Genomic DNA, 21,719 nt, shown 5'->3' on the forward strand with positions numbered 1-21,719 from the left:
GCCACGATGATCACATTTATAGATATGATTTCCTTTCCAATGAGCATTTCACTTTATGGGAGTTCAATTTTACTAAATCGTCAAAACTTTTAGAACAGTCGGAGCATTTGTATTTTTTTTTATGAGTCTTAATATGCTTGCTCAAATTCGACGATTCGTTAAATCTTTTACCACATATTTTACATTGTAAAGGTTTTTCGCCAGTATGAGTTCTTATATGAATCTTTAAAGAACTTGAGATTGCAAATTTTTTATTACAAATGTGGCATTTGTAAGGTTTCTCACCAGAATGCGTTCTGGTATGCTGTACCAAGGTTTCTTCGCTAGAAAAACATCTTTTACAAGTCTTGCATTTATAGGGTTTGTATTTTGAATGCACCTTTAGATGACGGATCAATTTTTGTCTTTGCGGGAACGTACGATGGCAGTCATGCCATAGGCACTGGTATTCCGATTTACCCCGAGTTAAGTGAATTGCTTCTAAATGGTCGTTTAACTCTTGAGCGTTAGCAAACGACCTATTGCAATTATCCCATTGACAAATTACTTGTTCAGGCTGCTTAGGTAACGGCATAGTGGGCACGTCATCTATCGATAACGACAGATCAAGTGATACATTGGATTTAGAAAGTTCGTGAGTTTGTGGGTTCGGACAATGCAGTAAATGATGTTTTTCCTTCGAGAGATCGCCAGGTAAAAATGAATCTGGGTTGGCAAACTGAATGTCGAAATTGATACCATGTTGGCAATTGATATGGTTGACAATGGAACACGTATCATCCCCGAGGAAATCACAATCATCCCAATTGCAAGCTAATGGTTCCATAGGGTCTTTAAAATCTTGTGAGACATGATCCTTTAATAGGTGCTTTTGCAGATCAAATAATGAGCTACAAGATTCTGGACATTCTTTCCATTTACACTTCAAGTCATTGTTTTTCTCTTCTTTAAAACACCAGTTGAAATTTATGGTACTTGTCGTTTGTGCGGGAGGGGAAACACTGGAAGATAATGAATCTTCTAAAGAGCTGAAATTAGTTGAGTCAAAATCCTTTGTAGGCCAAGATCTACGATTTTTTTGAGTTTGATGTATTATTTTGGGCTGCAAAGGCGGTTCGCTTTGATTTTTGAATCTTTCATAGCTGTATTCTCTTGAAATTAATTCATTCAAGTCATTGTTAGTCAAACTAGCCTCTGCGTTCGTTACGGTAGTCGGAAAGTTATTAGTGTTACTGTCTCTGTTTGCTTTGTGAGAATGCAACTGTATCCTATGGTGATGGTGTTGGAGATCGGTTGCCATTTTCCCGGCGGCAGTGGTGTTGTTGCTCAAATTAACGTTATTTTTGGGATTGCACCTGTTAATGCTTGATAGTAAGAGATTCATAGTTTGATTGCCATCGCCATGGCTCGCGACAGCAGAATCAACATCCCCGGCATCGGCGCAGTTATGATTGTGATGATTCATGTGTTTTCCAAACGGTACTTCATATAAGGAAGAAATATTGCATAAATCCTCCAAGATTTTCAAATCCGTATCTGTATTCAAAATATGTTCGTGATATGCATGATTTGTGCCCTGTAAAGTATTGCCAGGCAGTGGTAAGGATGAGCATTTTGACGTCACCTGAGGTTGCTTGGAATCTAAGTGCATATGTTTGGAACACGGCTGATTATCGGTTTTCTCCTCGCAAAACCTGCAGTATTTATGGAAAATGTCGTCGTTATTCAAAGAATGATGATCTTGAGCAGACTTCGAGTCATTGGTGGTGCTGTTGGCGCTGGTGGTGCTGGTCCTGGTGGTGCATGGGGTGTCACAAGTCAAACCGCAATCTATTTCTGATAGGTGAGACATCAATTGAGAGAAACTATCAGACATACTATTATTGTGAATTTGTGTTTCATGGCCATTCGTGTTGTAGTTCTGCTCATGGACGTTAAGATTTGACATTAAATGGTCATTTTTCACATCTGTGACTATTATAATATCGCCATCATCCTCAGGTTTGAACTTATTAGCAGCCTCATAGGATTTATCGTGCTTAGCATTAGACGTCCCTGTGGGATGAGTTTCGTCACAACAAATCTCCAAGATCTTGGGCGTACAATAACAGTCATCAGATTCAGGCTGCGGATCCGGCTTGCTCTTCTTCACGGAGGGCAGCAGTATCAAATCGTCGTTAGACCAAGAGTCCTTCCTACGTGACAGGATCTTTTGAGAATCCGGTTGGGGGCTTGTAGGATTAGCAACTATCGAATGAAAATTGTTCGCGAAAGGATGGCCATTAGTGTTATACGGCGCCGTATCATTATACTTCGCTAACGAGGAATTATTGTGGTAGTTCAAGAACTCGAAGTGCTGGCAATCAGCATACTCTTTGCATTTCTCATCAGGATGACAATCAGTACCCGTACCGTGGCTAGCGTCAGACGCAAATGCAGCGGCAGCAGCCGCATCACTGGCAGCATCAGCAACACCGTCGTCCACAGGAACACTGTGGTGTAAGTGACCATGTATGTAGGTCATATTATTATAATTATGGATGTGTCCATGGACAATGCCTTCCTTGCCCATAGCCAGAGCATCCGGCTTAGCAGAGGCAGCAGTGGTCATCGAACCATCGCGCTTGGGAGAGTCCCTGGGAGTCAAAGCATCCATCAGTCTATATGTTTCTTGTGTTCAAAAAGGCATAACTTATATAGAGAATAAACTGCAAGGTTCTTATCTCACCGCTGGCCTGTATCTACTGTGACTGCAGCGGCGTCTTATATTGCAAGCATGTTTCATCGTAACCTTTAGGGTAGATGGCTGCTGACAGTAGTTCCGTGTAGGGTGACATTGAATCATCTTTGGGCCCTTAAATAACAAGGATTATCCCAACAGTTGAATAGGAAGATCCCTAGAGTAAATCGCTGGCAAACGGGCTTTAAGCAAGGTTGATGACAATGGAAAGCAGTCGCGGTAGCAGCAGTAATGGGAGCGAAGAAGGTGGCAAGTCTGTGTGTGTTTACTGCGGGTCTTCATTTGGAGCCAAGGCTCTATACTCTGAGAGTGCAGAACAATTAGGAGCCCTTTTCTATAAGCTAGGATGGAAATTGGTATACGGTGGGGGTACTACCGGTTTGATGGGCAAGATAGCGAGGTCCACCATGGGTCCTGACTTGAGCGGACACGTGCACGGCATCATCCCTAATGCGCTGGTGTCCAAGGAAAGGACTGAGGAGGATGAAGAAGAAGTCAACAAGGCCCTGTTGGAATCTGTAGAAAACCATAAGGGCTCCACTCCCATCTCAAAAGAGTACGGAGATACTACAATTGTGCCAGACATGCATACTAGGAAGAGAATGATGGCCAATTTGAGTGATGCGTTTGTGGCCATGCCCGGTGGGTACGGGACTTTTGAAGAGATTATGGAGTGTGTCACGTGGTCCCAATTGGGTATTCACAATAAACCGATTATCTTGTTCAACATCGATGGGTTCTATGACCAATTGTTGGACTTCCTCAAACATTCTATTGAAGAGGGTTTCATAAGTGCGAAGAATGGGGAAATTGTGCAAGTTGCCTTCACCCCACAAGAAGTTATTGACAAAATAGAAAAGTATGTCGTCCCTGAAGGTCGTTTCAATTTGAATTGGAACGACGAAGGCCGCGCTCATGAGGATTGTGCCAAACACTAAGGTGCACAAGCCTCACAGTGTATATTTAATTTGATGATATGTATAGATTATATATAGTGAAAAATCTAAATTTTCAGGTTTTGGTTTCTAAAGCCCGAAGAGTGAAAAAATAGCCCTCGTGATAAAATTATTGCAGCATTTAAGATCATCGTCCTCAAAAGAAGCCCAGCGCACCATGTCTTCTGAATCAGGAAAGCCTGCTGGTAAGCCTGTTAGGAAGCCTGGTTATACAAATCCGGCTTTCAAAGCCCTTGGCATACCTACTCTAAGACTGCCCTCCCGAAACTGGATGATCTTCTGGTCCGTGCTAACGGTATCCATCGGTGGCATAGCTTACGACAAGTACAGACAACGACAGACTTTGAACCGTGCGACAGAATTAGTGAAACCGTTGGCTGAAGAAACAATGGAAGTGGATAAAATTCCACGGAAGATCACTGTTTTCATTGCTCCTCCTCCAAACGATTATCTAGAAAGTTCATTGAAAATTTGGAGGCGTTATGTTAAACCTGTGCTATATTATGCAGGGTTGGATTACGAATTGGTTGAAGAGGATAGACAAGGGACTATCAGAACTAATGTAGCAGACAGAATCAGAGAATTGAGAAGGGAAATGTTGGCGCTAACGGACGAGCAGCCACTAAAAGAGCCCAGCACAGGGCAAGCGGCAGCAAAACCAAAAGGTTCCTTATCAAGTAAGATCTCATCACTACTACCGCTCGGTAGAAGCGGCTCAGAGGGATCGGTGGATGATGAAGCATTCGATCCAGAAATGGGTAAAAAGTTCAAGAAGAACTTTGATTGGAGAAACGTCATTGGTATTTTCTATACAACGCCAAAACCAACGGATATAATAAGTGAAGATTCCTTGGTAAAGGATCCCATATTATCCGGAGGCGTTATCTGTCTAGGCAGAGGTGCATACAAGGAGTATATGGCTGGTATACATGAAGGCCTACTGGGTCCTATTGAGAAGCCCGAGGAACATCCACCTACGGAACCCAAAATAATTGAGGTGACTGAAGTTGAAGAAATTGGGTCAAAGGCAGACAAGTCTAGTCTTACCGCATTGTCGGATGCGAAAAACGACACTGACTCAGAAGAGACAACGGTGCGAGATGATTTGAAACCAGATGAGGAAAAGACTCCAGAAGACTCGCAAGTCTTTAAAAAGCCTTTTATAACTCCAGAAGAATATCCTGATTTGCAAATTGCCCCGGAATTGCAAACTCCAGATGGTGGGTTCATAAGAAACCCCAATACGAATATCCCACTTCTCATAAACCAACCGTTATTAGTCATCCCGGTACCCAACTTGATAGGCTTTACAACTATTCCAACAAGAATATGTCGTTTCTACCAAAAGCGTTTCTACGTCGAGAATGTGTGTTCCAATATAGTCAACTGTGTCCGACAGACGTATATTAGGCCGTTTGACATTTCAAAGGACATTGATTTGGCGAAAGACGAAGAAAAAGACTGGCCACAGAACTGGGTCAAACAGGGTAAAGAAAAGAACAGTGAATGGACCCAGGAATTAATATGCGATCCTAGAGTCACAAATCATATGTTTATTTATGAGGATTTATCCAAGGAAGAGCCCGGATCAAGTATTTGATGGGTATGTATTTTGTATTATCACCATGCACGGTAATCTTTGCTTTTAACATATACCAAGCCCTTTTTGAAGATTTCCCTTTACCAATGTTGAAATAGTTTATATATATGTATATGTATATAATCTGTAAATATAGTGAAATATGTATATTGTAACAAAGTCTAAATATTATTGTTATCGAACGTTATGAGTATTTTTTTCAAGCCGCCAATTGACATCGAAATCCTTTTCGATAATGAGGAATCTCGCAAACACGTAGATATTGCACCAAGATCAAGTAATTCTAGTTACAAATCCATGAAGGAAAGCCTGCCCGTCTATGAGGACGGCGAATCCCTGGGTGGGATTGTTACTATGAGGGTCCGAGACGGTAAAAAGGTAGATCATCTGGGTATAAAGGTGTCCATCATCGGGTCCATTGATATGATTAAATCTCACGGTAGCAGCAATTCCACTTCCAAAAAGGCCACATCTATCACCTCATCTTCATCTTCTAATGGCTCAGTGGATATACGGAAGAATTCCGTCGATCAGTTTTTGTGCCAAAGCTATGATCTTTGTCCTGCGGGTGAATTACAACATTCTCAAAGCTTTCCGTTTCTGTTCAGAGACTTGAGCAAAAGATACGAGTCTTATAAGGGCAGGAACGTGGATGTGGCGTATTTTGTTAAAGTTACCGTAATGAGGAAATCTACAGATATTTCTAAAATAAAAAGATTTTGGGTTTACCTTTATAATAGTGTAGCTGCGGCACCAAATACCCCTTCGACACATGAATCACAGTCGAACTCCGAAGGCGTTACTGCTGACAATGATGCAGCTGACACTGCGAACGATGACAAACCGAAAAACGGAGCTCAAGGCGGAGCGGCAAATGGTACTCAGGTTTTGCCAGTATCACATTCCAGTAGTGATTCCAAACCTGTTAGATTGGATATCGGAATCGAAAACTGTCTTCATATTGAGTTCGAATATGCTAAATCTCAGTACAGCTTAAAAGAAGTCATTGTAGGGCGTATATATTTTCTTTTAACAAGACTAAGAATAAAGCACATGGAACTAAGCTTGATTACAAGAGAATCCTCTGGCCTACAAACCTCCAATGTGATGACTGATTCGACAGCCATCCGATATGAAATCATGGACGGATCTTCAGTGAAAGGCGAGACGATCCCTATAAGACTATTTTTAAGCGGCTATGACCTAACGCCTAACATGAGTTGTAATTACTTCAATGTCAAAAATTATTTAAGTCTAGTTATCATCGATGAAGATGGTAGAAGATATTTCAAACAGTCGGAAATTACGTTGTACCGAACCCGATAGACAATCTAGGGCAACAGATAAGGAAGAGATTGTATTCCTCGATTTTTTTCATCTACTAATAAAATCCGCTTGATGTTTATAACCTTTACATAACGATAACTAGATTTTATTGAGAACTCTGAGCTCTGGTTATGGAAAAGAGGATAGGAAGGAGGAGAAGCAAGAACGTGTGGGAAGCCTGGGTGCTAATTTTTTTTCTTCCTTTTGCTTGACAACAGAGAACAATGAATCTTGGCCAGCTACTTACCTCTCAATTCGCTGGACAAGTATGATACTAGCTTAAAGATAGCTTTTTTAAAGTATACGATGCACCCGTATCACGCTTAGCTTGAAAACGGCTTCAATGAGAAAAACGAAGTTATACCCTTTCCTACATGATAAGTGGCAAGAGGGCTCCAAAAACGATTGTAAAGCCGGTCTATTCGTTCCATTATTTGCACTATGTTATATCAGCATACGTTGCAACAGCATCACCCCGCTGTTTGCTTTCCAGTGATGCAACAGGGTTGTTGGGTATGCCAAAAATTTACCCAGCGGTTAGCTACCTGCACCACATGCCTACAAGACCCCACATCACATGAATGTTACAGCGTGGGGCCTGGTTACGCTAGGATATGCGACGAAATTGCCTCTGCTTAGTAACCACACCACATTTTCAGGGGATGATCTGCTTCCTTTACTGTCACGAGCGCCCATGATCGCGGTTTTTTTCAAAAGATGGGAGACAGCAAACAGGAAGCTCGGGTCTCAACCTTCGGAGTAATGAGAGATCTGGAGACTGGCTCTATACAGTACAATAAGGCAAGCCACCGTCTGCGTCTTAGGTACATGCAACGGTATCCACGTGCAGGACAAATAACCGGGGGCACAATTGTTCTCTTCAATTTGTAGGCCTTAGGTGATAGCAGCTGGTGCTGGAGTTTCAAAACCATATAAATAGACACTGTATTTTGCATCTTGGCCTGTAGTTCTGCTCCTTTTCTTTATGAATAAACGAACAGGAATTCATCAAGAACTTGGTTTGATATTTCACCAACGCACACATAAAAACAGTACTAAATTTACAGACAAAACAAAATGGTCAGAATTGCTATTAACGGTTTCGGTAGAATCGGTAGATTGGTTTTGAGATTGGCTTTGGAGAGAAAAAACATTGAAGTTGTTGCTGTCAACGATCCATTCATCACTAACGACTATGCCGCTTACATGGTCAAGTACGACTCTACTCACGGTAGATACAAGGGTACTGTTTCCCATGATGACAAGCACATCATTATCGATGGTCGCAAGATCGCCACTTTCCAAGAAAGGGACCCAGCTAACTTGCCATGGGGTTCTCTAAAGATTGATGTTGCTGTTGACTCCACTGGTGTTTTCAAGGAATTGGACAGTGCTCAAAAGCACATTGATGCTGGTGCCAAGAAGGTTGTCATCACTGCTCCATCTTCCACCGCCCCAATGTTTGTTGTCGGTGTCAACCACACCAAATACACACCAGATTTGAAGATTGTTTCAAACGCTTCTTGTACCACCAACTGTTTGGCTCCATTGGCCAAGGTTATCAACGATGCTTTCGGTATTGAAGAAGGTTTGATGACCACTGTCCACTCCATGACCGCCACGCAAAAGACTGTCGATGGTCCATCCCACAAGGACTGGAGAGGTGGTAGAACCGCTTCCGGTAACATCATCCCATCCTCCACTGGTGCTGCCAAGGCTGTCGGTAAGGTCTTGCCTGAATTGCAAGGTAAGTTGACCGGTATGGCTTTCAGAGTCCCAACCGTCGACGTTTCCGTCGTCGACTTGACTGTCAAGTTGGAGAAGGAAGCTACTTACGATCAAATCAAGAAGGCTGTCAAGGCTGCTGCTGATGGTCCAATGAAGGGTGTTCTGGGCTACACTGAAGATGCCGTTGTCTCCTCTGACTTCTTGGGTGACACTCACGCCTCCATCTTCGATGCTTCCGCTGGTATCCAATTGTCTCCAAAGTTTGTCAAGTTGGTCTCCTGGTATGATAACGAATACGGTTACTCCGCCAGAGTCGTCGACTTGGTCGAATTTGTTGCCAAGGCTTAAGTAGGGCAATACCCATGATGAAGATAATGATTCTTTTCTAAATACTTCTATATACTGCTCGATTATATAAAGACAGAAAACAAGCAGGCATGTTTACGCTAAGACAACTATAATAGTCGTTGGATTCACTAGATATCATTCTTCCTGGTTCTAGTACTCAGTTATCATCCTTTTAAATGCTGGAGAGAATAACGTCGGCGGTTAAACTGTATTACCCGGCCTCTGGTAGCGAGAAAGGTTAAATGTGCTTTAAAGAATTTTCCTTTTTAGGAAATAGGTAAACAGTCTAAGACTGCCTTTGAAAAAACACACATACCCACAAGATGTGGCTATTGGCAGAAAATTCACTATCGTAGAAGACGTGGATACTAGGATTAAGGTTGCCGGCCTCTCGTTTTGTTAAGTTTTTGTTCTTGGTACTAGTCGTCCTGTTAGCATTCGTCTTGTTACATACTAAAACACGAAAGCATTTCCGAGACAGTTGCATTTTGCCCTGAGTAGTATATTAAGAACAGAAACATACTCTCATATGTGCCAAGATTCTGTAAGGAGTGGAGATAGGGCTGGATTTTTGGGAATTAAATTCGGAAGTGCTCTTCTCTCGATTACCACTGGTGCGATCGCTATTGCACTGCTTTGTAAGTTCCATCACACTGAAGCTGTACTGATAGTTATTATATGTTCGACCTTACTGTACGGGATACCGTCTTTGATATCATTCATCACAGAAACTGTATTTGCGCCGAGTAGGTTTCGCATTGGCTATTTTTACAATGCTCTTAATTTTGCATTTCCACTGATCACCTTGGGCTGTACGGTAAACTATTTTCATAGTACTTTGAGAGAGCCAGCGTCTGTACAAAACGGACCTCATACAACTTGTATAACAGCTTTAGACTCTCTGCTGATTTTTACCCTTTTCATTAACGGCATACAGTTAGGAGCATTTTTGAAGGACATTAATATGAATCACGTTGGTAACTCCTCCCATAATATAAATTCTGACCAGTATGACAAAGAAGAAAATACGGTAGAGAGTGATAGGTTTGTACCGCTCAAAAATTCTTCACAGACTCTAACTCCGGATTTGGAATCATTGAATGGTGGTTCCAATAACATGCGTAGCGTAGCATGGATGATTAATGAACTCTCTACAGATCCGAACACGCATGCGACCAAAACAATGGCGTCGGAGGAAAATTCGAACTCTTCCGTTCTTCGACATAATTTAGGTCCAATTACTTCCAAAAAGTGTCTTGAAAAGCCATCTCATTCACACTTTTCTAAATTGAAAAAATATAATAGTTTCTTTTTGGGTCCCATCGAAAGCAAGTACAAAAAGAATATAAAACAGACTGCAAAGGTCCCAAAAGAAAATAAAAGCAACCGTAGAAATAGCCAGTATGTGTCTAGATTATCAACTATATCGGACATCTCGAAAAGCTTTTTAAATTTTCTAGCATTGAGTGAAAAAAGTGGGATCCCATCCTCTACTGCGAAAACACCAAGTGAAGGGAGAGTTTCGATAATCATTAACGAGGCAAATAATGCTTCAAAGTGCAAAGCTTCTCACCATTCGCACGACATTGAATCTCCGAATTTGAAGTTAGAAAGAGAAGCCATTGGAAGAATTAATAGTGCTTTGCTTCCTGCATGTTTAAGAGTAACAGATAGGATTATTTCCCCACAACAAAGCATTGAAAATGAAGAATTATATCAAGCAACATCATTGATACCCCAAATGGAAAACGAAGATGATTTTCATGTGCAAGATATCTTGATGATTAATGAGCTACAGGACATTCCACAAGTCCCAAGATTAGCTTCAGATATCGAAGGCGATTTTGAACGAGAATATACCAAGCACATAGATTTACCAGCTCATGTCACTTTAGAAATGTGGGAAAGGGACCAGGAAAACATACTTCGAAAAGTAACGACAAACCTGGATGATAGTACATTACTACCCCCTTTTAGATTTACCTCCAAGAGCGATATGGACCCAGGTTCATCGGCTGATTTGGAAGTAGAATTGCACGCGCAAAATAACTTTAGTTTCCCCTTCAAAAAACATCAATTACAAGTAGCTGCATCAGATCAACTCAATCAGCAAGAATTTAAAACTTCGGATACCATTAGTGAACTAGATGAATATTTGCACGATGCAAGCATTCAAGAAGAAAATGCCAGTCATCTAATCGAGGACAGTTTAAACCAGAATAATATATCCTCCACTACTATTGATAACGTTTCCAAGGACATGGCTAGATTTAGTACAAGGCATTCGCCTACTAAATCGATAATTTCAATGATCAGTGGGTCAGGAAGCGTCAAGCACCAACATTCACATAGCACCCTAAACAACTTTCTCACTGGTCATTCAAGGAACAATTCCCAAATAAACCAATTCCTACAGGGTTCTTCCTCTAACGTGATATCCAATACCTCACCGCATTCTTCTCCAACCAAGTCGTTAAAAAGGAGGTTTGGAAAGAAACTTTCATTATCGAATATCTCTGATACAGTGTCGTCATACGAGAATAATCCAACAGATTCAACGAACTATTCATTTGGTCATGACCGGAAAAAACACCAGAGCATCGATTTCAGCTACGTGCGTACCTTACAAAGTAGCCATTCGCCTACAAAATCAACCTCAGGAAATTCGCGTCGAGACTCTGTAAACAATGGCAGACCTTATGGTGTTTCTAACGAAAGAGCGCTCAGAACGACAAGTACATTATTTTACCTCCAACAGAATAACGCCTCATGTACATTAAATGCGGAAGACGCAGTACTAGAAGCACCACAATCTACACGTTCATTATCAAGTAGCTCTGAACAAGAATCGGCAGGATCTGGAGCTGGTTATCCAGAAGTTGTGTTCAGCGAATATGACAGAGAAAAATGGAATGTTTTGAGAAATTTAAAACAGTTAGCGCCCGAAGCAACTATAGAGCAGGCCGATTAAATAATTTGATCGCCCCTAATAGACAAACAGGTCGGCTAATCGTATATATATATATATATACATATATTTTGTATCTTTGGTAAGTAGTAACTACATAATTGATTTTCACCAACTATGATTTAAATGTCGTGGAACACGATTATTCTTGATTATTTTTTCTTCTTGCTTTTTTGCGATGAGATACATTTGATGAAAAAAAAATAGTACAGTAAAGCCAAGGTTATATATGTTGTAGTATATCTTGTTGGGACACTTGCTTTACTTATCTTACCCATATTTTCGAGACACACAAAATATATAGGAAGGATGAAGTCTACTGATCTGTTCGATGTTTTCGAGGAAGCTCCAGCTGAACTTGCTCGGGAAGATAACACCAATACGGACAAAGATAGTAGTCAAGATCTGCTTCAGGACAAGAAGCATAACCTTGGTGAAGAAGAAGAAACTAACGATGACAGTAAAAAAATCAAAGCTAATAAAAGTAAAACGGAAGGCAGAAATAAGAAACCTGTAGTTCCAGTTTTGGCGGATTCCTTTGAGCAGGAAGCCTCTAGAGAAGTGGATGCATCAAAGGGACTGACAAACTCCGAAACTCTACAGGCTGAACAAGATGGTAAGGTTAGATTATTACATCAAGTTCGCCATCAAGTGGCATTACCGCCAAACTATGATTACACACCTATTGCTGAGCATAAAAGAGTCAATGAGGCTCGTACTTACCCATTCACGTTAGATCCTTTCCAAGACACTGCAATCTCGTGCATAGATAGAGGTGAATCTGTGTTGGTTTCTGCGCATACATCTGCTGGTAAAACTGTTGTCGCTGAATATGCCATCGCACAATCTTTGAAGAACAAGCAAAGAGTCATTTATACTTCTCCAATTAAGGCTCTATCAAATCAAAAATATAGAGAACTGTTAGCCGAATTTGGGGATGTTGGTTTGATGACTGGTGATATTACAATCAACCCCGATGCAGGCTGTTTGGTCATGACTACCGAAATTTTGAGAAGTATGTTATACAGAGGTAGTGAAGTCATGAGAGAAGTTGCTTGGGTGGTTTTCGATGAAGTGCATTATATGAGAGACAAAGAAAGAGGTGTTGTGTGGGAGGAGACGATCATTTTATTGCCAGATAAGGTCCGCTATGTGTTTTTATCGGCAACTATCCCAAATGCAATGGAATTTGCTGAATGGATCTGTAAAATTCATTCCCAGCCGTGTCATATTGTCTACACAAACTTCCGTCCAACCCCTTTGCAGCATTATTTGTTCCCTGCTCATGGGGATGGTATTTATTTGGTTGTAGATGAAAAAAGTACTTTCAGAGAGGAAAACTTTCAAAAGGCAATGGCTTCCATTAGTAATCAGGTAGGAGATGACCCAAATTCCACTGAATCAAGAGGTAAAAAGAACCAAACCTACAAAGGTGGTTCCGCTAAAGGTGACGCAAAGGGTGATATCTATAAAATTGTCAAGATGATTTGGAAGAAAAAATACAATCCAGTGATCGTTTTTTCGTTCAGTAAGCGTGATTGTGAAGAACTTGCATTGAAAATGTCTAAACTAGATTTCAACTCTGATGATGAGAAGGATGCTTTGACCAAGATTTTCAATAATGCCATTGCATTGTTACCAGAAACAGACAGAGAGCTACCCCAAATAAAGCATATTTTGCCATTGTTAAGAAGAGGTATAGGTATCCATCATTCTGGTTTACTACCAATTTTAAAGGAAGTCATTGAAATCTTGTTTCAAGAAGGGTTTCTGAAGGTATTGTTTGCAACGGAAACCTTTTCCATCGGATTAAATATGCCTGCTAAAACTGTTGTTTTTACATCTGTTAGAAAATGGGATGGCCAACAATTTAGGTGGGTTTCGGGCGGTGAATATATTCAAATGTCTGGTCGTGCTGGTCGTCGTGGTTTGGATGACCGTGGTATCGTCATTATGATGATCGATGAAAAAATGGAACCACAAGTGGCTAAGGGTATGGTCAAGGGTCAGGCCGATAGATTGGATTCGGCTTTCCATTTAGGATACAACATGATTTTGAATTTGATGAGAGTGGAAGGTATATCCCCAGAATTTATGTTGGAACATTCCTTCTTTCAATTTCAGAGTGTTATTTCAGTGCCAGTCATGGAAAAGAAACTTGCTGAATTGGAAAAGGAATCTAATGATATAGAGGTCGAGGATGAAGAGAATGTTAAGGAATACTACGAAATTGAGCAAGCCATCAAGAGTTACCGGGAAGACGTTCGTCAAATCATCACGCATCCAGCGAACGCTTTAAGTTTTTTACAACCGGGTAGATTAGTTGAAATCTCCGTCCATGGTAAGGATAATTATGGCTGGGGTGCTGTTGTTGATTTTGCCAAAAGAATCAACAAGCGCAATCCAACTGCTGTCTACACAGATCACGAATCCTATATTGTGAATGTGATGGTGAACACTATGTACATAGACTCCCCAGTCAACTTATTGAAACCTTTCAATCCAACTTTTCCAGAAGGGATTCGTCCGGCCGAGGAAGGTGAGAAGAGCATATGCGCCGTTATTCCTATAACGTTGGATTCGATCAAAGCAATTGGTAATTTGAGGTTATACATGCCTAAGGATATAAGAGCTAGTGGCCAAAAGGAAACTGTCGGAAAATCTCTAAAAGAAGTTAATCGTAGGTTCCCAGATGGTATTCCCATGCTCGATCCTGTCAAAAACATGAAGATAGAAGACGAAGACTTTTTAAAGCTAATAAAGAAGATAGATGTTCTCGGCACAAAGTTATCATCCAATCCCTTGACTAATTCCATGAGATTAGATGAATTATACGGTAAATACAGCAGAAAGCATGACTTACAAAAAGACATGAAGCAGTTAAAGCACAAAATTTCAGAATCGCAAGCTGTTATCCAATTGGATGATCTTCGTCGCCGTAAGAGAGTTTTGCGTCGTTTAGGATTTTGCACTCCTAATGATATTATTGAATTAAAAGGAAGAGTTGCGTGCGAAATTTCTAGTGGTGATGAATTATTACTGACAGAATTGATTTTTAATGGTAACTTCAATGAGTTGAAACCGGAACAAGCAGCAGCATTGTTATCGTGTTTTGCATTCCAAGAGCGTTGCAAAGAAGCACCTAGGTTGAAACCAGAACTTGCTGAACCTTTGAAGGCTATGAGAGAAATTGCGGCCAAGATCGCTAAGATTGCGAAGGATTCCAAGATAGAACTTGTAGAGAAGGACTACGTTGAAAGTTTCAGACATGAACTAATGGAAGTTGTCTATGAATGGTGTAAAGGAGCCACGTTTACACAGATCTGTAAAATGACCGATGTTTACGAAGGGTCGTTGATCAGGATGTTCAAGAGGTTAGAGGAGCTGGTAAAAGAGCTCGTGGACGTCGCCAATACCATCGGAAACTCTTCCCTCAAGGAAAAGATGGAAGAAGTCTTGAAACTAATTCATAGAGACATTGTTTCCGCCGGGTCTTTGTATTTATAGTTATTATGCGCAATTATGTATTTATATTTTATTTTTATTGGTATAATTGAATAGATTCTCTAACATTTGTTACGATATTTTTTTTGCTTGCACAATTACGTGTAACTGATGATACACCCACACACATACGGCATCGTATGCCAAGTGCAAGGTTGGTAGAGACAGTAACAAGAGAGTTAGATCCATAGATGATACCGGCCAACACGTCATTAACTGGTCGATCAGTACTGTATTGCATTTGAATGAGAGTGGAATTACCACAATCTAGATTACCATCTTTATATAGGGATTTTAGGCCTTTGAAAGATTTAAATCCTGATGGCTACGAAGCAAACATCAGCACATGGAGAGATTACTTACTTGAACGATATATCAATAGCTCCAACAAAATCACACTTTCCATAGGGACAAAATTTTTGCAAGGGTTGACTTATGAAGTTTACGGTGTACCGAAGAGCATTGATATCGTTATCGATGCTTTTGTTAGCGAAGGAAATTTGGTGCCTATTGAGCTATTCTACCGCGATAGAATGTGCACTGACAATGCCAAACCTGGATTTTGGAAGTGGATTAAAAGTTGGAAGGGATCTACAAATTTGTATAGAAGCAGAAAAGATGAAACAAATTTTTACTTGAAGGAAGATGAATTCGTCATCAAGAAAAAACTGGAAAAAGAGTATCAAAGGTTTTATGAATTGTTGAAGAGGGACATTTTTACAAAGGCTTCCTCCATTACAGATTTGGTATTTACGAAGAACGAGTTTATAACCGGGGAAACCTTAGGGCCATTTTTTGCAACTTATAATGAAGAGGCGACGAACATCTTCTTGTATTTTCTAGAAAACTACAAGCATGTCATAGCTTCGAAGGACAATGTCATCAAAATCGTTGCGCCTGAAGTGGAAGACGTTATTAGCAGATTCTCCAAAGACATCACTGAAGATGACCTTCGGATTGCTAGTGTTAAAGCTGGGATATTGAACATCAACAAGCAAATCACAAGATTAAGAAAAGAAATAAATGAATATAATGTTAAACTGAAAGATCCGGAGTTCAATGAGCTTCCTAAAAAAGTAAGAATTGAGTATAAACAGGCAAGTTTGTTATCTGAAAAGCATCTTTCCAGACTATTAAAGTTTCAAAATAATCTTGCTGAAGTAAGATCACAGATAGATACCAGCATAACTAATGCAGTTTTAGTTCAAACTTTGGCTCAATCGAATGAAGTAATTAAGTCAATCAATAAGTACATTGGATCAACTGAAAAAGTAGAAGATTTGTTGGACGAAATCAAAGAGGGGCATGACCGCACCGAAGAGCTGAATGATTTATTAACCAGTTACGGGAAAAGTCAAAATGATGTAGCAGAGGAAGAGATTGAAAGAGAACTCGAAAGACTAGAACTTGATGAGAAGAATACGCACAGAGAAACGAACTCGAATCCAAATCTGAATGAGCCACAAGAGGACAATGGCGAGGATCTGTTGAAAAAACTGGACAGTTTGAGAATAGACATAAATCAAGAACCTACGCAAAACAATAGAAACCAAGACAGTGAAAAAAATAAAAGACAAATGGTTATGAAAGAACAATCATATTAACGAACTGACTGATCGAATAAATATACATATAAATAAATAAATAAATAAATAAATCAATATATGCGAATATTCTGATTAAGATAAGATATAAAAAAATGTGTGAAATAACTGCTCAATAGGGGAAAATGGGAAGCAGAAACGTATTTAACTGTTCCCGTTATTATTATTATTATTATTATTATTATTATTACTATTAGAATAGCCCAACGTACGAATTTTAGTGTTAGATGCTGAATTATTGGAAGATAAGTTTAATTCAGATACGTTTTGCCGAAGTTGAGTAGTGCCACTGGAAGGATACATTCTTGGGGTGGTATACGCTGAAGGGTCCATTGAGTCGCCTCCTCCTCCATCGGACACCATTTCTAAGCTGGATATTTTCTGTAAAGTGTAATTCGTCCTATTTGAGACGTTTGTGCCCAATCTCTGGTAACCAAGATGAGAGGAAGAGAGATCGGCTTCTGGTTCCTTTCCCCAAAAATAGGTCAAACCGGTATAGACTCTATGCAAGATAGATGACTGCTCCACGTCGTCAAATTGTCTGTTGTTGACTTCCAGCGGCTCCAAAATAAGAGTCGATCTGGGCAATAAATCCAGTTCTTGCAGACTTTTTAGCTCGTCGTTTCGCGTTAGAGTCACTCTTGGCACATTTCTGTGGAAAAGGTACGGAGTGCCATCGTCGTAACAATTATAGTCCAACCACATCCTCACTTTGTGCAGTTTTGTATGCGGGGGGAAAGTATTTGAAATTGTGTATCCGTTGGGCAACTTCAACTGTAGAGTACAATAATTCTGTGCCAGGAAGACCTTTTGGCTCTTGTAGCTAACATTATCAGTAACCGTCAACTGCTCCCATTTTTGGACCTTCCTTTCAGGGTCGCTAGCGTTATGGAAGGCGTACTTCCTTTCCAACTTATCGTTCTGTATCATTCTTTTGACTCTTTGATACTCTTCATTCTTCTTGGAAAATAACTTCCTCTTTGTTGTTTGCCCCTTGAAGACCAGCTGTAGTCCATTGACAAAGGTTTCCCAGGGATCCTGGTCCCGAGAAAGACTGTTACCTTGAATTGAACATTCCAGCAGCCCGTTCTGCAGTATATTTATACTCGGAGCAGATGATGAGGGGAAAATGCTCTTAAAGAGCAAGCACTCTTTAGTATTGTTTGCCAGCTTCACCCACAGTATAGTTTCACGTTCTTCGCTACTGAGGTTCCCTGGCCTGAACCATTGCTGAAGCCACGAATTGTCACCAGCAGCAGAGCTGATGTAAACAACGATGGTTTGCTCACTTATATTGGAGTGGCCAATGGCTACGTTTTCTTGGAAGAGACTCTCTATACTTGGCATCTTATAGCTTTTCTGTCACTTTTATTATTATGAGGTTGAAATTCACACCTCTCTCCTTAAACTAAAGGTTAACAATGTTTTCGCGTATGTAAATATATATATATACCTATCAGCTACTACCGGACCGAAAAGTTGATTATTCAGATGAAGAAAGTCCCTCTTCTACGATTGACGCGCTAGAGGTAAATCCACTAATATTCCTTCTGTCTTTGTTAACTCCGAAAAGAATGCATGTGCAAGACGGGATGGGATTACCGAAAGAAGCAATCAAGGATGCACAAATCGGTCCAGAACAGGGGCACGCGTAGTACCTGGCGGGTGGAACCACATTAACAGCTCCAAGAGTTTCAAGACCGTGAAGGACATATACTGTACGCGCTAGTTCCGCTACAATCTGTGATGCAACAGGCTTAAAATCGCTCTACAATGGCTTCGCCCCTCGACTTCTTTGCCAATTACAAGCATATTACTAATACAGTTTTCGTTTCTTTTGTTATGTTCAGATAGGAGCGAAAGACTAATTTCGATGGAAATTTTTATCTTCATTTCGATAGTATGTTCAATCAGTTGAACTATGCATCTTTGGTTATCATCATTAACAAAATTAATAGGGAAGGATATTCTGCCACAAAGGAGGCGCAAGACGTAAAGAAAGGATATAAAGTGTCCTTATCACACTGATACAACGCCTGTTGTATGACGCGGCTTGTGGTAGACTGATTACGGTCGGAACTTGCACTGGCGTTCTTTGCATTTCTTCGATAGTAAAACAAGTAAGAACAAGAGATGGTTCTTCATTGCTTGAAGTTGTTTTTTTATATGGAGAGAAAAGCGACGAAGCCAAAAACAGAGAAAAACAAATATGCTGTGGGAAAAAAAAGTTAGGGTTGGTAAGGAATATACGCTTGTTTAGTGGATATAATACTGTATATAATGGCTTTCGACTTCAGTACTTGTAAGTGTCTGTAGATTCGTCCTTGATTATGAATTTATCTCTTAACAGTTTGGTCAGGGCGTCTTTGAACTCGCCAACACTGAAGCCTTTTATTTGTTGCTTGACCGTTTCGAACAAATGGTCGTAGCCGAGTCCATCCCTCTCGCTCTTAACGGATCTGGTTATGCATGCCTTTAGTAATTCTTGCGTCCATTGCGAATTGCTTCCCTCGCGGTGTGTAGAGCTACTTCTTCCATTTCCCGTGTTGCTACTTTGCGATGGGGCGTTTCTCGGTAGTACCACACGTAGTTTCCCATTTTTCACCTTTCTAAAATCGGGTTTGAAGTTCTCATTGATCCTGTAAGAGTTGTCGGTGTCCTTTGTCAGGACTTTGTAGTTTAAAAATGACTTCAAGATTAGCGTCAAGTCCTTGTACGCCAGTTTTGTGCGCTCTGATATGCTCTCCAACGTCCAATGATCACTATCGTTGAACAAAACCAGCACACAAGTTTGGAAGAGGGTCAATTCAAATATCAAATTTCCTCCATCAGGTGTGATATAAGGTGATTCCACTTCACAATGATGCAAGTTCCACATCGGATATAGTTCTTTCTTGGAAGCATCAGAACCTTCCACCTTGTTTTCCCGGTAGTAATTGGATAAAAACTCGTTCCATATATGATCCATCTCTTCAGGTAAAACGAAATTCCTCTCGAGTTCGTCATTGGGTTGTTGGAAGGCTTTTGGAATCCCTTCTTTATCAAAAACTAGTGGGAAGAATGAGGTATGGTTGTTTTCATTATACTTTTTACCGAACTCAACAACAGCTTGTATATTATCGTAAAACGACAAGAACGACGCATACTTTATTCTTAAATCCGCCATAACTTCTGATGGTTGGAAAAATTGTGATAAGTAAGGTTGATACTGATCGCGGTACCGCATTTCATCTTCCTGTGAAACATTGGTTATAATTCTTTCCTTGAAAAGTTCCATTAAACAATCTTTGTAAACTGGTAATATATCCTTGATAAATGTGGAATTTTGATCGCATTGTAAAATTGTCTTTCTAAAGATTGATCTTTCGAAGAAATTAGAAAATGTGGGAAGATTAACAAACTTCAGCTTCAGTATGGGGAGATTATCGTAAAGATACTTTAGTTTCATATCTCTAGATAACTCAGCTTTTTCCATTTTAATTTTTTTAACAAGCTTGAGTAAAAGCGATTCAAAATACTTGACATATTGTTCAATGGCTCTACTAGTGCTACTGAGTAAATCGCATAAATGGTATTCAATGGAATCAGAGTATATTTTAAGGTGATCTACGTTAGCCAGTTGAACTACCTCATCAAATAGCCTTCCAACATCATGATTGGGCCCATATGCCGCCTTCAACTTTTCTGAAATGGCATCGTCACAAAACTCTTTAAATTCTGACAGCATATTTCTTGCTTCAAAAGCATTTTTAAACATCAACAAGCTAAAGCATGTCTCAGTTTTGAAATATCGCTCTTTTTCTTCATCATAAGTGTTTTTTCCAATTTCTATGTACTCGCTGATAGACTTTTTGTTCAGCAATAAATGGCTGATAAATAAATCGTTTGCGTCACTGACCCACTCAGGAAAAAACAGCGATGCTAGAAGTGCATTCCTTGTCAATAGTACTTTGAAATTCTTGAAAGTTTCCAATTTTGGCCCCAAATTTGGTTCCTTATCAAAGTAGTCCTTCAGAGTTCTCATATAAAAATCCTTCGGGCTCAGGCTCTCCAGGTTAAAATTGCAGCTAGACATAATACGGAGCATAGGGACTTCTCCTTCCAAGACGATATTCGTAATTGGGAACATATGGATATAATGATGGATAGATGCAGTCACAAGGGCTGGAAAGTCCTTTCCAAGACTGGTTTTTATACTTTCGAAAAGTTTAGAATCATAATATTGATACACCGTCAAGTTCTTGAATCCTAGTTCCTTTCTTATCATAGGATAGTTCACATGTACATATGATATGATAGGTCCGAGTGCACCTATTACATACTCGAATAGTTTATAAAACGAGGTCCAATGTTTAGACATAACGTCATAAGAACTATTGCATTTCGACAGAAACCTGAGAACGTGTGCATCAATAACAAGCTTGGTCAATTCATTGCAAAACTCTTGGAAATTGAGTACAATTTGGTGTTGGTGCAATAACTGAAATTTTTTCTGCTTTTGATCATTCTCGCTAACTTCTGATTCAAAAGGTATATAGGATTTCCTCTGCGTTAGTTCACGGCAGTTGCTCAGCATTCTGGGCATCAACTCTCTGAATTTGGCAACCTTCTCATTATCACATTCCAACTCTCTGATATCGACTACGTCTATAGTTTCACTCAAAGTAAGACGAAAAAAATCATGCAATTCGGCAATTATTGTCTGGTATTTGGGGTTCCCGTCATCATTAAATCGGTGAAGCAGCTCTAAAATATCATTCGAACTCGTCTCTTTACCTGGAGTTTCGTGGTATTCTTCCTTCTTGTTAGCGCTCTTATTCATCATTACTCTTGCAAACCCCGTAAGAGAGCTTCAAAGCAACCAAAAAGGAACAGCGAAACTGAGTGATTTGAAATTGTTTTCAAACTAATCTGTGATGCTGAAGCTATCGTCAACTTTCATTTG

General features: G+C 40.1%; 11 protein-coding genes across 11 annotated transcripts; 7 read left to right on the forward strand and 4 right to left on the reverse strand.

The window, feature by feature from the left end:
* Positions 1-16: 16 nt before the first annotated feature.
* On the reverse strand, positions 17-2,656 carry ZAP1 (Zap1p; the record flags this gene model as incomplete). The annotated part of the gene is made up of 1 exon (XM_056228996.1): positions 17-2,656. The coding sequence occupies one exon, from the start codon at positions 2,654-2,656 to the stop codon at positions 17-19; it is 2,640 nt and encodes an 879-aa protein (XP_056083059.1).
* Positions 2,657-2,937: 281 nt separating this feature from the next.
* LOG1 (Log1p) lies at positions 2,938-3,678 on the forward strand (the record flags this gene model as incomplete). Its single annotated transcript, XM_056228997.1, has 1 exon — positions 2,938-3,678. The coding sequence occupies one exon, from the start codon at positions 2,938-2,940 to the stop codon at positions 3,676-3,678; it is 741 nt and encodes a 246-aa protein (XP_056083060.1).
* Positions 3,679-3,853: 175 nt separating this feature from the next.
* TIM54 (Tim22-complex subunit TIM54) lies at positions 3,854-5,296 on the forward strand (the record flags this gene model as incomplete). Its single annotated transcript, XM_056228998.1, has 1 exon — positions 3,854-5,296. One exon carries the CDS (start codon positions 3,854-3,856, stop codon positions 5,294-5,296), a length of 1,443 nt encoding a protein of 480 aa, XP_056083061.1.
* A 186-nt stretch (positions 5,297-5,482) lies between these two features.
* On the forward strand, positions 5,483-6,622 carry PEP8 (retromer subunit PEP8; the record flags this gene model as incomplete). Its single annotated transcript, XM_056228999.1, has 1 exon — positions 5,483-6,622. The coding sequence occupies one exon, from the start codon at positions 5,483-5,485 to the stop codon at positions 6,620-6,622; it is 1,140 nt and encodes a 379-aa protein (XP_056083062.1).
* A 1,077-nt stretch (positions 6,623-7,699) lies between these two features.
* TDH1 (glyceraldehyde-3-phosphate dehydrogenase (phosphorylating) TDH1) lies at positions 7,700-8,698 on the forward strand (the record flags this gene model as incomplete). The annotated part of the gene is made up of 1 exon (XM_056229000.1): positions 7,700-8,698. The coding sequence occupies one exon, from the start codon at positions 7,700-7,702 to the stop codon at positions 8,696-8,698; it is 999 nt and encodes a 332-aa protein (XP_056083063.1).
* Positions 8,699-9,227: 529 nt separating this feature from the next.
* Positions 9,228-11,669, forward strand: IRC8 (Irc8p; the record flags this gene model as incomplete). The annotated part of the gene is made up of 1 exon (XM_056229001.1): positions 9,228-11,669. The coding sequence occupies one exon, from the start codon at positions 9,228-9,230 to the stop codon at positions 11,667-11,669; it is 2,442 nt and encodes an 813-aa protein (XP_056083064.1).
* Positions 11,670-11,975: 306 nt separating this feature from the next.
* Positions 11,976-15,173, forward strand: MTR4 (ATP-dependent RNA helicase MTR4; the record flags this gene model as incomplete). Its single annotated transcript, XM_056229002.1, has 1 exon — positions 11,976-15,173. The coding sequence occupies one exon, from the start codon at positions 11,976-11,978 to the stop codon at positions 15,171-15,173; it is 3,198 nt and encodes a 1,065-aa protein (XP_056083065.1).
* Positions 15,174-15,415: 242 nt separating this feature from the next.
* On the forward strand, positions 15,416-16,774 carry CHM7 (phosphatidic acid-binding protein CHM7; the record flags this gene model as incomplete). Its single annotated transcript, XM_056229004.1, has 1 exon — positions 15,416-16,774. The coding sequence occupies one exon, from the start codon at positions 15,416-15,418 to the stop codon at positions 16,772-16,774; it is 1,359 nt and encodes a 452-aa protein (XP_056083066.1).
* Positions 16,775-16,918: 144 nt separating this feature from the next.
* Positions 16,919-18,121, reverse strand: UBX6 (Ubx6p; the record flags this gene model as incomplete). The annotated part of the gene is made up of 1 exon (XM_056229005.1): positions 16,919-18,121. The coding sequence occupies one exon, from the start codon at positions 18,119-18,121 to the stop codon at positions 16,919-16,921; it is 1,203 nt and encodes a 400-aa protein (XP_056083067.1).
* Positions 18,122-18,508: 387 nt separating this feature from the next.
* Positions 18,509-18,667, reverse strand: SKDI10G1680 (uncharacterized protein; the record flags this gene model as incomplete). Its single annotated transcript, XM_056229006.1, has 1 exon — positions 18,509-18,667. The coding sequence occupies one exon, from the start codon at positions 18,665-18,667 to the stop codon at positions 18,509-18,511; it is 159 nt and encodes a 52-aa protein (XP_056083068.1).
* Positions 18,668-19,067: 400 nt separating this feature from the next.
* On the reverse strand, positions 19,068-21,596 carry RTT101 (cullin RTT101; the record flags this gene model as incomplete). The annotated part of the gene is made up of 1 exon (XM_056229007.1): positions 19,068-21,596. One exon carries the CDS (start codon positions 21,594-21,596, stop codon positions 19,068-19,070), a length of 2,529 nt encoding a protein of 842 aa, XP_056083069.1.
* Between the last annotated feature and the right edge of the window lie 123 nt (positions 21,597-21,719).

This window comes from Saccharomyces kudriavzevii, assembly GCF_947243775.1.
Source record: "Saccharomyces kudriavzevii IFO 1802 strain IFO1802 genome assembly, chromosome: 10".
NCBI lineage: Eukaryota > Fungi > Ascomycota > Saccharomycetes > Saccharomycetales > Saccharomycetaceae > Saccharomyces > Saccharomyces kudriavzevii.